General features: G+C 32.2%; 1 protein-coding gene across 1 annotated transcript in view; it reads left to right on the top strand.

Annotated features, from left to right (window-relative positions):
* Window positions 1-16050, top strand: part of Cdh12 (cadherin 12) — a 1034931-nt gene that overhangs the window by 961651 nt on the left and 57230 nt on the right. Inside the window, exon 8 of the mRNA XM_087189265.1 lies at window positions 4454-4641. Within this exon, the coding sequence (XP_087045391.1) occupies window positions 4454-4641 (188 nt within the window). The remainder of the gene's footprint in view (window positions 1-4453; window positions 4642-16050) is intronic.

The following is a 16050-nucleotide window of genomic DNA, read 5'->3' as shown; positions in this document are numbered from 1 at the left end:
CAAAATCATAGCACAAATTAAGCTCATGAACTGAGGTACCACTGTATAATGTTAGTGACTATACACTTATCGAGGTAAACATACACGTGTGTCAAAAGTGAATCTGTGTTGGATTATTCTGTCTTCTTTCCTGCTTTCTATTCATATTGCTGAATGTTATAGATTTTTAAAATGCATTCATTGGCTTAATATCTTTATCCTTGTCTTATATATCTGAGTGAATTTTGACTTTAATTTTTATTTTGTTAAGGAAACATATCTTTTGATGTTTATGTTCATATTTGAGAATTTTCTCCAAGAGAAAAATATAAAAGAGAAATGTGTTTTGGGTTTTGTTTTGTTTGGGTTTTTTGAGACAGGGTCTCACTCTGTAGTTCAGGCTGGCTTTTAACTCACCATGCGGCCCAAGCTGGCCTTAACCTCTTAGTGCCTCAACCTGCCTAGTGTTGGTGGTAATTACAGCTGTGGGGCACCACACCTGGCAGGAAAATATATTTTATATCCTTTATCCTTAGTGGCAATGAAATACTCTCTACTACCCCCCCCACACACAATGCAAGTACTAATAATTAAAGTACAATGCAAGTATTTTTTCAAATGACAGTTACTAGTGAATGCATGCTTAACCTGTCACTACTAATAGTTATTGTTTTTCTTTGTAATTAACCAGGAACTTTAAATGTAAAAACTTAGAGCATTCAATCACTCTAATTCCACATTAGTTCTTTACAAACAATTTTCTCATTTTCCACAGGAAATGGTGATTTTGTTAAGCATAGTGTGTATATCTGATGCATATGGAAGTATACATTTTTATGGACTTTGTGGATAACCTCTTGTCATCTATTTTATTTCTTAATCTGCTTTGTACAGGTAGTGCCACTACGATGTTTCATATGCGTCAGAAGTAAGATGTCTACAAGTTGATAGCAGTGTAATTACATAGTACATCATAAATGATCTGACTTTGGCATAGCTGCAGAATAGTTTAAAGTTTCAAATTAATCTAAATGACCCCCGCTTTACTACTGTTGGGGTTCTAGAAATGATAAAATGTCAAATCACTGGAAATAGCCTAAACAATCTGACATGACTATTGCATAGTTTCTCAGATTTATTCTATATTCTGTAGACTTTATTACCAGGTGCAATATTTCCTTGAGAAATGCTTGTCTTAATGAACGTGTATGTCATCTGCCTTACTATAATGTATGTCTTTTATATAAAGAACCCAAAACCCACTGCTCTGTTTATTTCAGTTTTATATGCACTGAAGCCTCAATGCACAAAGGCAATGTAAGTGGTGAATCCATGTTTTACTTTGATCATATCATAATTTTGAGGGATGGTTTGTTAGTGGAATGCTAAACTCAGTCATTTTTATACAATGCGACTTTTTCAATTTTTCACAATTCTTCCAAAGCCATCAGATAATAACAAAATGTGTGGACAAGCTCTAAGATCACAATTTATTCAAAATAACTGGACACATAACATATTGATAGAGCACTACAAAGAATGACTGTCTTCACATTTATTCTTTTTGACCTCATGAATGTTCTTCTAAAAATATGAAATTCATATCTCAGCAGATTATCTTGATATGGAAGCTATCTCATCTATAGCTGAGATTATTGGATGTCCTCTAGATTACCTTTCAATGTTTAATTTTTTTCTTTTTTACGGGAATATTTGATTCTGACTATACTCTTCACATTTACTCACACAATCCCTTAGAGATTATTCTATTTAATTCTTTCATTTTTGCTTTTAACAACTTTTCAAATGAAAAGCTCACTTATGAATCTACCATGAGCTTGAAGTTGTTCTCACTGGATGACTTAGACAGCACAAGATGAAATATCCCAAGCCCTTTTGGCCAACCTATTTTCCTAAAGATATTTTCCAACTTCTGTCCTACACTGTACATGGATGTACCCTTATTGCAACCATTGAAATTCACTACATTCAATAGCTTCTTATCACCTCCAAATATTTTTCAGCCATTTCCTTGTTAATTTTCAACATTAAGTTTCAAAACTAAATATCCTGAAAGAGGAGGGTTTATAGTGCACTGTTCCACAAAAACCTCCATCTTTCTTATATTTCCTAACAATGAGGGGCCATGACATTGGAGTATATATTCATACTATCAATTCAAGACTCTCTTTTTCTTCCAGATCCTTAAACCAGTCACACAGTGGCAGGCATAGGATGCTGATACAGCTTCTAATAAACTCTATTCTACTTAATAGGCATTGAAAATGAAAAAAAAAAAAAGGAAATGAAAAATAACTCACGCATTTTGTACTGTGTCCTTTTGAGGGAGGGGATTTGTTCCTGTAGCGTTTACTACAACTTGAATAACTATGTCTCTTGGCTTCTTGTTAAACTCAACAGAAACTCAACAGTCCTCATATTTGCTAATATTTCTGGAGTCCTTCAATAGAATCCCGCTATGATTTACCTGTTAAGTCACCTGTACAACATTTATGCCCTGAAGAATGTAGGTGGTAAAAGCCGCGTTAGACTCTGTCTATGTTCTTGTGGCTATCTGAAATCAGACAGATTGTCCTTAAATGTCTTCCATTATTCTTTCTGGAGATAATAAAAAGTATAACCTATATTTTCACTGTTTTTCTCTTTGATCTGATTGTTTCAATTTCAGATCCTATTTTAAGTTCAACAAACATTCAACAGCTGGCAATCGCTATGTTAAGTATTCAGAAATTAAAAAATGATAATCCTAGTGTGGGAATACTTACAAATGGGATGAAGAAATCTGATTTTCCTTCAGTTAGATTTCCTCTAAAAGTCTGCATAACATTTCAGCATTGCCACTAGGAACTTTTGCTCTTTTTTTGGTCTTTGTTAGTTATTTATTTACTTAAAGTTTATTGTTTTCCCCTTGAAGATAGATATAATAGCAATTCAATTAACAGTCATAATATTGTAGAGCACTATATAAGATATGTCTTCTGCCATGTAACTTAAATAAACAAACTTTTGGTGAATATCTGAGAACAACTATACAATTGATTAAGGTGATGGTCTACTGGATATAAATGAAGCTAATTTGAACATAATTTACAAAAACTAATGAAAATATTTATGTTGATAGAAGAGGTAGATGGAAAGATTTAACTGATGTGAGGGCTGATGAATTTGCCTAATTTTGCATTTGACTGTGAACAAAAAACTATGAAACATTTAAAAATAATAGTGAATAAATAAAAAAGTGACTGTCTACACAAGGAATTATACTTTTCAAATATTATTGAGGCAAATAAATATAATATTGTAATGTGATTTGTTGAATGAACTTTACTTTCTTAAATTAATTTCTATAAGTCTTTATTTCTGTAAAAGTAATCAGTGTTTGTTTTAGCAATGTAAAATTACCATTCAAAACACATTAATACAATGTGAAATGGAATTTCAATATCAAAATTAGAACTCTGAATTTCTATGTTTAATTTTGCTTCTTATTTTTAGTTCTTTCTGTTTTATTTTCCTGACTTTGATTTGTATATGATGTTTATTCTCATATTTTTTCTTTGATGAGATATCAGTACTAGTATGTGCATTTTTATTCATGTCATACTTTAAAATAATATGTAAAATTTTAACTATTTATATATATGAGTTTACTCCTGCAGGATTTACAATTTTTCATAATCTTACAGTATTTTTCTTTAGTTTTTGTTAATATCAACTTCACAGTTATATAAGTGCTCCACCTGGTGGTTAAAATAATCATTTTACTTTTTTCTCTTTTAATGCTAAGATGGGGAATCAAACTTTACATACCGATTTAAAATATGTACAAAGTATTTACAGAGTGAAAAGTTAATATGTAACATCTTAGTTTCTAATATATTATATTTAAATGATCAATTAAGATGGTAGTTCTATAGCTCAGTATTTCAAGTCATTGTTGATTAGTAGTATTAAGGTATTTTTATGATATAAAATTTTAACTTTCTATTAATAGATAACTATCTTTATCTACTATTGTCCAACTTCTATCTTTTTAGATCTATCTTATTTTTTTTTCTACATCTTTAATATGTATCTTTCATCATGGATTCTTCTGTATAAGTATCAATTATCTTGATACCAAGTATGAGGACTCTCAACCTCCTATTTGATATATAGTATACTTTAATACCATTACTATGTAAAATATTTCTGTGTAGTAATTTTAATTTAGCCCACTTTTATTGCCAAATTAAAATTCCACAGCTGGACCCACTGAAGTGAAAAGTGAAGTTATTTCTTGTATTCATAATCCTTCGCTTTATAAAAAGCATCTTTTCTACTTTTCACTCCATCATGTTGCAAATTTGATTTACTTCCTATAGATTATACTCTTCAACTTGAAATTTTTACTAGATATTTAACTAAATGCACTGTCAATACAAATATATCTACATATATATTTTTTAATCAGGCATTTTCCATCTGAAAGTTCCTGAGTCATCTTCTATTGGCTCAGCTATTGGAAGAATAAGAGCTGTGGATCCTGATTTTGGAAAAAATGCAGAAATCGAGTACAACATTGTTCCAGGAGATGGTGGAAATTTGTTTGACATCGTCACAGATGAGGATACACAAGAAGGAGTCATCAAACTCAAAAAGGTATTTAGATACGTTTTTGGAAAGTTGATTACATAAGAGTAATTAAAGAACTGAAGAAATAAGAATGGAAAATAGGGAATAATTTTAATTTCCCCTCATTGGCCAATATTTTAAATAAAATCTAGTAACTATGAAATTTTCACTTCTATGATCATAGTTATTTTGTGAATTAGAGGGCAGTTTTGTTTATGCTCAACAATCATCCATATTAGTTTGAGTACATTATTTTAACATTCATACAGTTTAAATTCATTGTATTGCTATAAATGTAGATGAAATATTAATTGAAAAACGAGATACAGAAATAAAATCTTATTGTACCAGGGTTGGTCTTGAACATTTTTTGATTTTTCTGAGATGAAATATCCTGTTTGTGGGTTTTGATATCACAGTGGAGGAACATCATGAGTATAAGCGACCTTTAATCACCAGAGGAGTGAAAACAATAAGGAAGAGAAATAAAGGGATTGAGGAAGCACTAAGGAAGAAAGTAAAAAGGAGATTACAAGGCAGGGGAGAAAGGGACAAAGGTAGAAACAGAGAGGGAGAATGAGAGAAATCGACAGTGGGAAGGTTGGTGGAGGGAGGGCAGAGTTAGTTGGTCTACTGGAAAGACATTATGGATTGCAGTGTATATAATTCAAGTCTAGTCACCAAAAGTATATATTTAGGCTGACTTTGAAAATTACAAACAGAGAAAGTAAACAAAGAAGCTAAACAAATTAACTAAAAATCATCCTTGACAGTGATAATTTCAAAACTTGAAATCACAAAACAAGACAAAAAGATAAGATAGAGGAAGTCAGAGCCTTAAGAAATTACATTAAATTCTTAGGGTAGTCATCCTTCATTTTTTGTTAGTTTATTTCTCTTTCCCCTTCAGTACCAAATCAGACTTATCACTTAATTTTTTTCACTAAAAAGATTCCCTGAAAGAGTAATACTTAAATATTTTGCAAACAACAATTTCAATGGAACAAATAAATCCTCTAAGTAATATGAAAAAATAATAGAAGCTATTTTACATCAGTAGATCAGAAAACAAGTAAAAGTTAAGTTCTTTTACACAGGGAAACAAATTCAGAATAAGCAATACAGTATGTATAAAATACATATTTATGTACAGATTTATATTGATATTGTTATTATAAATACATGTCCTTTTATAATTTATTTACAAGTACTATCTATAACTTTCACTCCATCATTCAATAAATATGTATGGAGTGGCCATCATTTCCTAGATGCACTATGGACTCAGAAGTGAGCTAAAGAGAAACGGTGTCTCTTCTCCAGCAGCTTCCATTTAACTAGGAAAGCCAGGAAATAAACAAGGAAACTAAAAAATCAATGTGGGCATTGATAACTTCAAAGACATAAAGTCAGATAAAAAGATAAACAAGAGAGTGGAAGGCAGAGTCTTACAGTGAGTTGATCAGAAAAGACCTTTTGGTGAGGAGAAAACAAGGAAGAGACACAGCGCAGGGTCTAATTGATGTATGCTGTGAAAAATGGAGCAGCAGTTGCAAAATAAATCTCTGAGGAGGGCGTGCAGCAGATGAGGAGGCTGGGGCGCTGGAGGGCCCTGATGGAAGAAGTCGTGGGCTGGGGACGAGCTCAGACAGAGGAAGAAGATGCCACCATGTGGAGTCTTAAAGCCAGGCCAAGGACTCTGAATTTGAAAAGGGTTGGAGAAATTCTGGTGAGCTGAGATCTAAGTCACCTTTACTCTTGAGAGCCAGGTTGCTCTGTGTGTTTTGCAGACAATCATTGGCAGGAAGGAAGAATAGAAATAGAGCAGTGAAGAGACTACAGAGTCCTGGAAACAGCGATGGAAAGCGTGATGCTTATAGCAGTGAAAATGGTGAGAAGTGGAGAGATGCTGGCTAGAAGGCACTAGATGAAGAAATAGCTTTATAAATATTCTGGTGATTTGGCAAATTACTCCAAGCAACTGAGCACTTACACTGCCAAACAGAACAGGGGGTGTGCTTGCAGTGCTACAGTTTACTTTAACTTCTATAGAAGGCTGTATTAGGGGTAATCCCTAACTAGGACCCTATTGTTCAACCAGAAAAGACATTTGCAACCTACAGACTAAAAAATAACTGAGGTTTTGTAGCAAAATTTAAAAATTATCTATCATCAATCTTTAATATATATTTTATTTTGTGGATTATAGACATGCAAAAATAGGTAGGTCTTGATTTAATATGACAATATGATTGTATAAAAATAAAAGGAAGATATCCAGGTGAATAAAGCCCGTGAAAAAGTGAAAATCAATTAAAGTGGCAGTATTTATTTAAATACAGTATCTTTTTGGGTGAAAATTCTGTAATAAGACTATTCAAACATGTACCTAGTAAATTCTCAGAAAATTTTAGCTGATCCTTATTAGAAGTTCTTGAAGAAAGAGGTATATTGAAATAAATGTGTTTGGAAAAATCTACAATAGCATTTCAGCTTCATAGTAATCTTCAAATTATTTTCTGTAAGTTTCTTTCACTATCTCAGCATAGACTTGTAGTATAAGAATTTGGATGTAAAAATCAAGCTTGTACTGGTACCACATGTTTAGTATACTGAATTCTTCCAGAAAGCCGCAAAATATATATTCTGCATATGAATATATAGCTTTGAAAAGATCGGTTATTTTAATTTTTAAATAACAGATTTTAAGCTGCAGCAGAGAAATGAATCACGAAATTCTTTGATTTCACTATTTTTTTCTTAACTCACATAAAATAAGTTAATATGATCACTGTTTGGAAGCATTTATTTCATTATTTCATCTTCAGAGTACTTTATTTGCTTTACTTTTACTATAGCCTCTCTTTTCTCCTCTATACAGTTAGGATGTAAGAGGATAAAAATAATAGGTTTATATGAGCTGAGAAGAATGAAGAAAAGCATTTTTATTTATTTTATATTTTAACCTCAACTTTGTTTCACTTTATGAGGATTGTGCCAGAATGTTATTTAATCATGTCACTTTGAATTCAGAGTAAAATTATGAAACTCCATAAATCTCTCCAAGGCCAAAAATATTGGTTAAAAAATGAAATGAAATAAAAATTACTCTTAGTCTATACTCACATCATATTACACTGACCAAAGTATACAAACATGAAAACCACTTTATGTATTGTTGAATAATGTAATATGAACACTGGCAAAAACCAGAATAAAGCTTCTTGCAATTTCAATCTCTAAAAATTAGTAGGCTACATTTAAAATCAGAAAATAAAGTCTTTTAAATTTAACAATATTTTTTTCTTGGAAAGATAAATGAAATACAGTTTTGTCAGTTATTTTCTAGTAAATTAAAAAGTATTAAAATGTATAGTCATTGGATGTAAATAGAAATAGAAAGTTTCATGAGTGAAAACCTCCAAGAATGAAAACACAAATACAATCCAGAAACATTTTGCTTGTCTTGTTATTGATTTAACAATTTATGTATTTAAAAGTAACAATGTTTTAAAGTTTTATAGAAGAACCATTTATTATCCTGCATCATTTCTTAAATAGTCTATAACATTTCCATAAAAATGTCACTTAGAAACTAACAAGTAATGATAATATTTGCCTAAAATGAGGAATAGTGGATGGGTTGCATTTTATTATAAATAAAAAATAATTTTAAAATTTAAAAGTTAAAGTATTTAACATTTTGATGTTATTTGGCATATTATTTCATTTTAAACTTACATAGGTGTAAATCACATCAAAACCAGAGCTGAATGATTTTAAGCATAGGAGATAAAATGCTTTTCTCTTCATGTGAACGCTTTAATAGGTTAAAGCCTTAATTGGTTCCAATGGGGATTTGTATTTTATATTTATTCATTAATCAGTAGAACTCACTTTCTCTTTACCATCCTGACAAATATCTAAAAAGTTATTCTACATCACATAATTTGGTAACATAGCACCATCATGTGGTTAATTTTTAAATAGCTTCTAGGAACAAAATTTTTTAAAAATTGGAATATTTACATAGCCAAGCATATACCTCCATTTATTAAATATAAGTTACTTCTATTTTTAGCCACTCTGACATATCTAATTCCAAAGAAAAATGGTCTTCTTTATTTGCTTCTGTAAATATTATGCTCCTATTTTTCTATTTGTTTTGACCTTTTTAAACACCTTGCTTAACTTTGCTGAACAGTCTCAAATCTAATTTAACCCCAAATTAATAGAATCAACACAGATTTCTGTGCTGCCTTGTAAATTTTTCTAAGTACATAGTCTGTTTTTTTTTTCACACACCAAATGTCTAAAGCTGTATTTTTTTCTACCACAGTAGAAATGTGTTTATTCCTATTTTCTCCTTTCCAGTTGGTGGGGCTCTCTGGCCTGCTTATATTGCATCCAAATTCCATGAATCTCCTTATGAGGTTTGGCCAGCCATTCCTTCTGTGTAGGGCTTAAAACTTCCCTTTCTCCTTCTATAGTTGGCTTATGGCCTTTAAAGTTCCACAGATGCAGTGGGTTTTTTTCCAATCTCACCCTTAATCTACCTTCAATTTATCGTTTTCTCCGTGAGTGAATGGAGGAAACTAGAAACTACCTCCTTTCATTTTCCTTAAAGCTTTTCCCGGTTTCCACTGATGGTAAAGATCGTACAACACATTTTTATACTACTATCTTCTTCGCACACGTGCTCGAGCTAAATTTCACCAAATTCATGGCAATGTGTTTGGTAAGTAAAGTTGTTAGCCTCACCTCATTCTGCATAGAAGGCCCCTGCCCAACATGAATGTAGTCTTATTTCTTTCCTGTTTAATATTCATCTCCCTTTCTCAAGTCCCTCAGATAAAGCTGATCATCTTACTTTCTTCCCAAAATGTTAATGTTTCTCAAAGCACCTGTAATACTTATGTTTTATGCTTGTTTAAAACGCATTTGATTCTTTCTATATTTTCATTCTTATGAAGAAAATTCTTGAAAATAGAGGATATTTAAATTTTTTTAGCTAAAGGAAGATATTTATCTTATGTTGGCTTTCTTTTTTTCTTTTCTGATGAACTGATTTTCTTTTTACTCAACTGAAAATGTGATGTTCAAAATATTTTGCAAAATATTTGGCAAAATGTGTTTCACTAATTTCACAAGTGTGAGATTTGAAGCTTGGAGAAGAAAAATAACTTTTTCAAAATCACACAGCTTGCTGGATATGAAAAGCCGATATTTCCAACTATTTTGTAGATGATTCACATTAGAAAAGTTTAACAGTCTCCATCAAAGGTGATCATTTATACTGATTGCGTCTGGCATATACAGAATCTGCCAAAAACATATATTACGCTTCAGGAAGAGAAACACTCCTATAAAATTTTAATGCTATGTTTATTGAGACATCATGAGATTAATACAAGTTAACTTTTAACTCTGTGATTACAAGTGGTGCTCAAAGTGGTGGCCGTTAGCTTCCAGGCATTTATTAATACATCAAAATGCTGGTTGGGTGGCCTTGGTCATTGAGATGGCTGCACATGCATTTTCAATTTCTTCTCTGAGAGCCAGCAGGGTAGCAGATCTTCGGTGATATACAACATCCTCTAGGGCTCCCCATATGAGGTTAACACCATCTGTTGAGAAAACATCATGCTGTTTTTCTTTTCTTGAATTGTGTATACATTTTCTTGGCAGACTCTCTATATTTTACTTAACCATTGATAATATTTGGTGGTATATTTTGTGTTTTTTAGGGAAATATCATTAGACATTTGTAACAAGGAGCACTGGAAGCTCTTTCTGTTTTGTCTTAGCTGCTGGATTTATTTGCAGAATCATTGTCACTAAAATATGGACATTAAATAATGCTCATGATTTTTAAGTTTTCAAAATCATTAAAATAGTGTAGCAATACAACTAACTGAAATATATTAATCACTTTCCACAAAAAAGTACATTTTTAATAATTAGTCCTGTTAAAAATTTTAGAAGTAAATTATATGAAATGTATATTTTTTAAAAAATTTTATTCACAATACACTTTTGCCTATATATTGTTTATCTTTAATATAATTCTAAATTTTATAATAATTTTGTCAAAATTGAATCCTAAACTTTAAAAATATTCATATTTCATTGTGTTTTCCTGTTTGTTACAGGGACAGTCTTTTATTCATCAAATAATTGACTTTTTTAGTGAATATTGACTCCAGTTCTCTCCTCAGTGATGATGAGATACCACAAACTGTCCTACATTGTCTGGAAGGCAAGAACTAACTTTATTGGTCATAAAACTAAGTCTTGGAAAATTCTATTTTCCTTTGAACTAACACTTGCTCTGAACATCTTATCTTTATTGTTCAGCCTGGTATAAAACCTTACTTTATTTGAATAAAGTTCTTTCTGTTTTTCATCCTAGTTCTGTCAGATATAAATGTGTTTTGTAACTGCTTATCTTTAAAATAATCTAGCCCACTTCAGACTTCAGAGAATCTTACTTTTTCTTACCATTTGAGTTCATTGATAATTTTCCTTTCTATGGAATCTTATTACTGAAGGAAAGATTTGTAGAATGATGGCTGTGTCATGTTGGTAGAAACAATGATAAAAGTCCATCATATAAGCTGAAGCAATAGAGCTGTAGAATGTAGAGAGGGGCAAATTCGCAGCCACCGCCTCGCAGGTTGTGATCTACCTGGGTACTTTGTGGGGGGCCTTTCAGACTGAAATTGAGGTGTGGCTTGGGGCTGAGACAGAGGTTGAAAGTCCTTTTCTAAGCTCACTGGTTGACAGTAGAACTGACTCCTTTGTCAGTTTATGACGGATCTCCCTACTCTTTTGTTAGTTCATGACCAAGAGGTGTCTTAGTTCCTATAGTTGTGCTTTAGGCACCTGGCACATGGGCTCCTGGGTTAGGTTACTTCTTCAAGTAACTTCAACCCGAACTCAAACTTCCTCTGCATCACTTTGTTCTTCTAAAGGCTAATATGATTAGGTCAGAACACTAAGCAAAATCTCTCTTAACTCACTGTCAAGTCATTAAGGCTCTAATCATATCTGCATAATTTTTATTTCCATGGAGCTGAGCAAGCTGAAGAAAGTGATATGCTATTAAATTTCCAAGTCTCTCCCCCAGTTAAGGGCAGAGTTATTAGAAATATCTCACAAGGGTAGGAGGATCATTGGGGCAAAAAACGGAGTGAGCTCAGAAATCTTTCTGTCATAGCCACTATTTTTCAAATTCCTCCACATAATTAAAACTGTAGCTATGCATTTCCACTCTGCACTCTGTGGGATCCCTTGAATTCTGGAAGAGTTATTCTCCTATATCCTACGCTAAAACAATGTCTTATCCTCCCTTGAAATGAGAAAGGCATTGGGCACAAAACATTCTGTAGACATTTTGATGTTATTTGTTTGTTTGATTTACAGTACTGGGGCTCAAACCTAGGTCCTTCCTACTAAGCTATGTCCTGGACACTTTTGTTATTGCTGTTGTTTGTTTTTGTTTTTGAGAATGGGTTTTGCTAAGTTACTAAGTTGCCCGGCTGGGCTTCAATTTAGGATCCTCTTGTGGCAGCTTCCCGTCCTAGAGTGCTGGGATTACAGTCATGTGCCACTATATGCAAGTTTATATATCTTTTGTGATTTGGACTTGAGAAAAGTATTAGCAGATTACTAAAATGAAAAAGTAAAAAAGGTTATACGTTGCCCAGTTGCTCCCTTTACACTCTGGGTAGTAATTAAATCTATTCTATTTTGCCATAGTTGTGGTCTCTTGGTGCACAATTCCTTAGAGTGTCCATTGGTTCCTGAAAATTCAGATCTTACTAATCTTCCATTATTCAAATAGTCAAAAGAACAAGGAGCTGCTGAACTAAACTTTCATTAGGCATATCTTTTTGGCCCTTCCAGAAAGGTTCATAAATTTGTGTGAGCCCCAAATAATGTTGCAAAATTTTCTAATTTACTAAAATTAAATTAAATAAATTATTTCAATCTCATAAGTACATTATCAAAGAATTTAATTCATTTTCTTACAATTACAAACAAATGTTGCTTATTCTGTACTTATTTTAAGTACATGTGTGAATTGAGAAATCAAAATTCCTTCCTTCCTCCAAAAAATGAAGAGCAGTCAGTCAGATGGATTGGTAATGTCAAGCAGAGAGAGATGACTCTTAATTCCCTTTGATTTTTCTGAGCTACTCTATTTTGTGAAAAGAGGTTGCCTAAGGTCAGGGCCAGGAGAAAGTAAGTAAGTATACCTAGGATATTGCAGTTCTTCGATCACTGTGGGATATAAGCTTTAAGCTGCAAAAAAAAATCTATATGTACAAAAAGGTACTTTCATCTCACTCTCTTTCCCTGATTATCACATTTTCGCCTGCTGTGATAGGTCAGTGGTTCTTAAAAGGTATAGATTGTCCCTGTTTTTCTAAAATAAATAAATAAATATATATATATATATATATATATATATATATATATATATATATATAAAACAGTTCGAGAATTCTGTCATCTTGGGCCTGAAATGGACTTAACCATAGGGAGTCCAGTTTATTCAGATATCAGTAGTATCAAGTAAGGACCTAGATTAACACGATTTGCATATTCATACAAATAATTAGAGACCTTTCAATTTCAAGGAGAAAGTAGAGAAAGAAAAGAGGAACAACTGGGACTAAGGGCTACATTCTAAGATAACAGATGATTCCCAGCCCAACAAGTTTGCTTCTGGGCAGAAGGATAGCCAAGTTGATAAAATCATATGATTCTTAGGGTTTGGAAAGACTAACATGGAAACATTATATTGTTTACAAATTTATTATGGGGACTTGGTATATGTACTTAACACATCTTCTTTTTTCTTCCCTTCTCTCCCTTTTTCCTCCCTCCATCCCTTGGTCCTCTTCCCTTGTTTCCTATTATTTTTTTATTTTGCTGTTTAAGTCTTTTATATTCTAAACTTCTCATATAAGAGAAAGCATGCAGTATTGAAGCTTGTTTATCTTGTTTATTTCACTCAATACAGTTTCACATGCTCTTTAATTTGAATTAGCCAGTGCACCCACTGTCATATATTTTTCTTTCTGAGACATCTCCTAAGATATTGTATTAGAAATGTATTATTTCTGCAAATTCATTATTAGACAGGACGCCATTATTCTCTAACTTGCTGGATGTCAAAGGAAAGCAACCTTATTCATCTTTGTATCTCTTCTGTTCTTCTAGGATGTACCTCTGGACTTGCCTCCACATATGATATGTAAAAATAAAACTTTTATATTTTAATTAATTCAAGGATGAAGTATTTCCTTTCTTAGTGGCTTCTTTTTCTAGTTACTGCTTGCAAATATTAAATTATTATGAATTCACTACTCTCAGGCATATAGACTAAGTCTAACTTATGAAAATATTTGTCATAATTTGCCCTGGTCTTCTTTATTCCAAGCTACAATACTTATTATATCAGTCTCTTCTTTTTAATGATGTTTTTAAATCTTCTTCTGGCAATTGGTTGCCTTTTCTTTCTTTTTTTGTTAGAATATGTTTGAAATACAGATGTTCATTTGGGGGGAGTTGTACACACACACAACAGCTTGATCATGTTCAGTCCCTGCAGTCTTTCCCCTTATCTGTCCCTCCCTGACCCCTCCCATCTCCAAAAGTCTGCCCTCTTTTTTCTACCATTTATCCACTATTTTTTTATTGATATATTTATATTTTCAGTTTCCAATATGAGAAAAATTATGTGAAATTTAACTATCTGTATCTGAGTTATTTCATTTAAAAGTTTGCTCTCAAGTTCCACCCATGGCGATTTCACTCTTCCTTTTGTCTAAATAATATTCCATTTTATGTGTATACCACATTTAAAAACTCCATTTGTCTGTGCACAGGCATGGAGGCTGTTTCCAGAGCTTATCTATTGTGCTTATGTTATAAACATGGGTATGTGCATATCACTGCACTGTGATGTTTGTAATTCTTTCAGGAATATATTCAAGATGTTGTCTTTTCTTGAGTGTGATTCTTTTTAACAAACTACAGGAGTGAAGCTGTAGACAGTCAAAAGAGGGTCATTGGACTCCACCCTCTCTGTTTGTTAGATATGGACTTTCTATTAATGTCACCAGTAGCCATATCACCAACCATGGCATACTGTACTTCCCATTTTTTATTTGTATAGGTTTTAAGAGAAATAAGTTTCAACAAGAAATTGAAAAAAATCAATGTTATATGTCAACAGCACATGATAAGTAAATAAAAATAAAGTCACAAAATGATTGTGTACAAAGCAGATAAAACATGAAAAAAATATACTAAACTAGATATAAAAAGAATAATTAAAGGGAAAATAAACATAAGTCCTCCTGACTATAAAATGTCATGAAAGAGACTTGATGTCATTTACAAATATATATTACTAGTTTGGCTGTAGTATACGCTGCTGAACTGTGACAGTTCAGGATCTCACAGAGATTTTTTTCCTATATTTTTACTTCCTCAGAAGAAATACATATATCAGTATTCATATCTTTAAAAGAGAAAAAAAATCCTTTAGTTTGTGTGTGCTATTTAAAAAACAGATGTTGACACAAAACTTAGGAAATCACTAGAGCCACACTGGAGAAAATTATTTTAGAAACAAAAATATTTAACAGTTACAAAATCATCATGTTAATGCTACATTTATGTAGCATAATGCCTTAGTTTTTCTTTGAGGATTACAAATCAGAGCCATTGGCATTCAATTTATAATTTAAAAACCACAACTGTAATATATTTGTGGAATATATTATTGGAAGAAATAACCAGTATTTACAGTAATGGCAAGCTAAAACTGAGCATCAGTGACTACAAGGGATGGGACTCCCTGTGAAATATTCCATAGGCTGCTTTAATTTGATTATTTATGTTTAAATCCACAAGTCTTGTTGATACACACTGCAAACGCATTTCAGTGCCACTAATTTCATGATCAGTTCCAAGAATACAGAAAGCTAATTCTTTTCATAATTACCACTGTATGTTCATAAATATTATACTGAACTTCTCTAATAAATAACTAGACATTTAAAAGTATTTACCAGCACATGGTATTAATGTCAGAATAAGGAAACCTGGCTGTAAAAAAAAATCCATAGTTTGTTATATTGAATTTGCAGCTAGAAAAGAACTTTTCAATTATCCAATTTTGTTGTTGGTGGTGGTGGTGGTGGTGGTGGTGGTTATCATTTCTTGGTTGCACTAGAGGGCAGTATTGGATAAGAGCAGAGAAGCAGTTCCCTTACCCATGTTCTCTCACTGCTTTCCTATTGCTTATATAAGATGAATAAGCCCTATCCAGTATGTACCTCTGCATGTGTATTCATTCACTTTAATATACACAGCAGATTATCCCACAAGCTACTCAGAAACTTCTACATGTGAGTG

The sequence above is a fragment of the Heterocephalus glaber genome, unplaced genomic scaffold (genome assembly GCF_053883595.1).
Source record: "Heterocephalus glaber isolate CG9 unplaced genomic scaffold, H.glaber_assembly_v1.0 deba00001538, whole genome shotgun sequence".
Lineage (NCBI taxonomy): Eukaryota > Metazoa > Chordata > Mammalia > Rodentia > Bathyergidae > Heterocephalus > Heterocephalus glaber.
The sequence above is the reverse complement of the archived record's forward strand: the minus strand, read 5'-3'. Positions and strand labels throughout refer to the sequence as shown.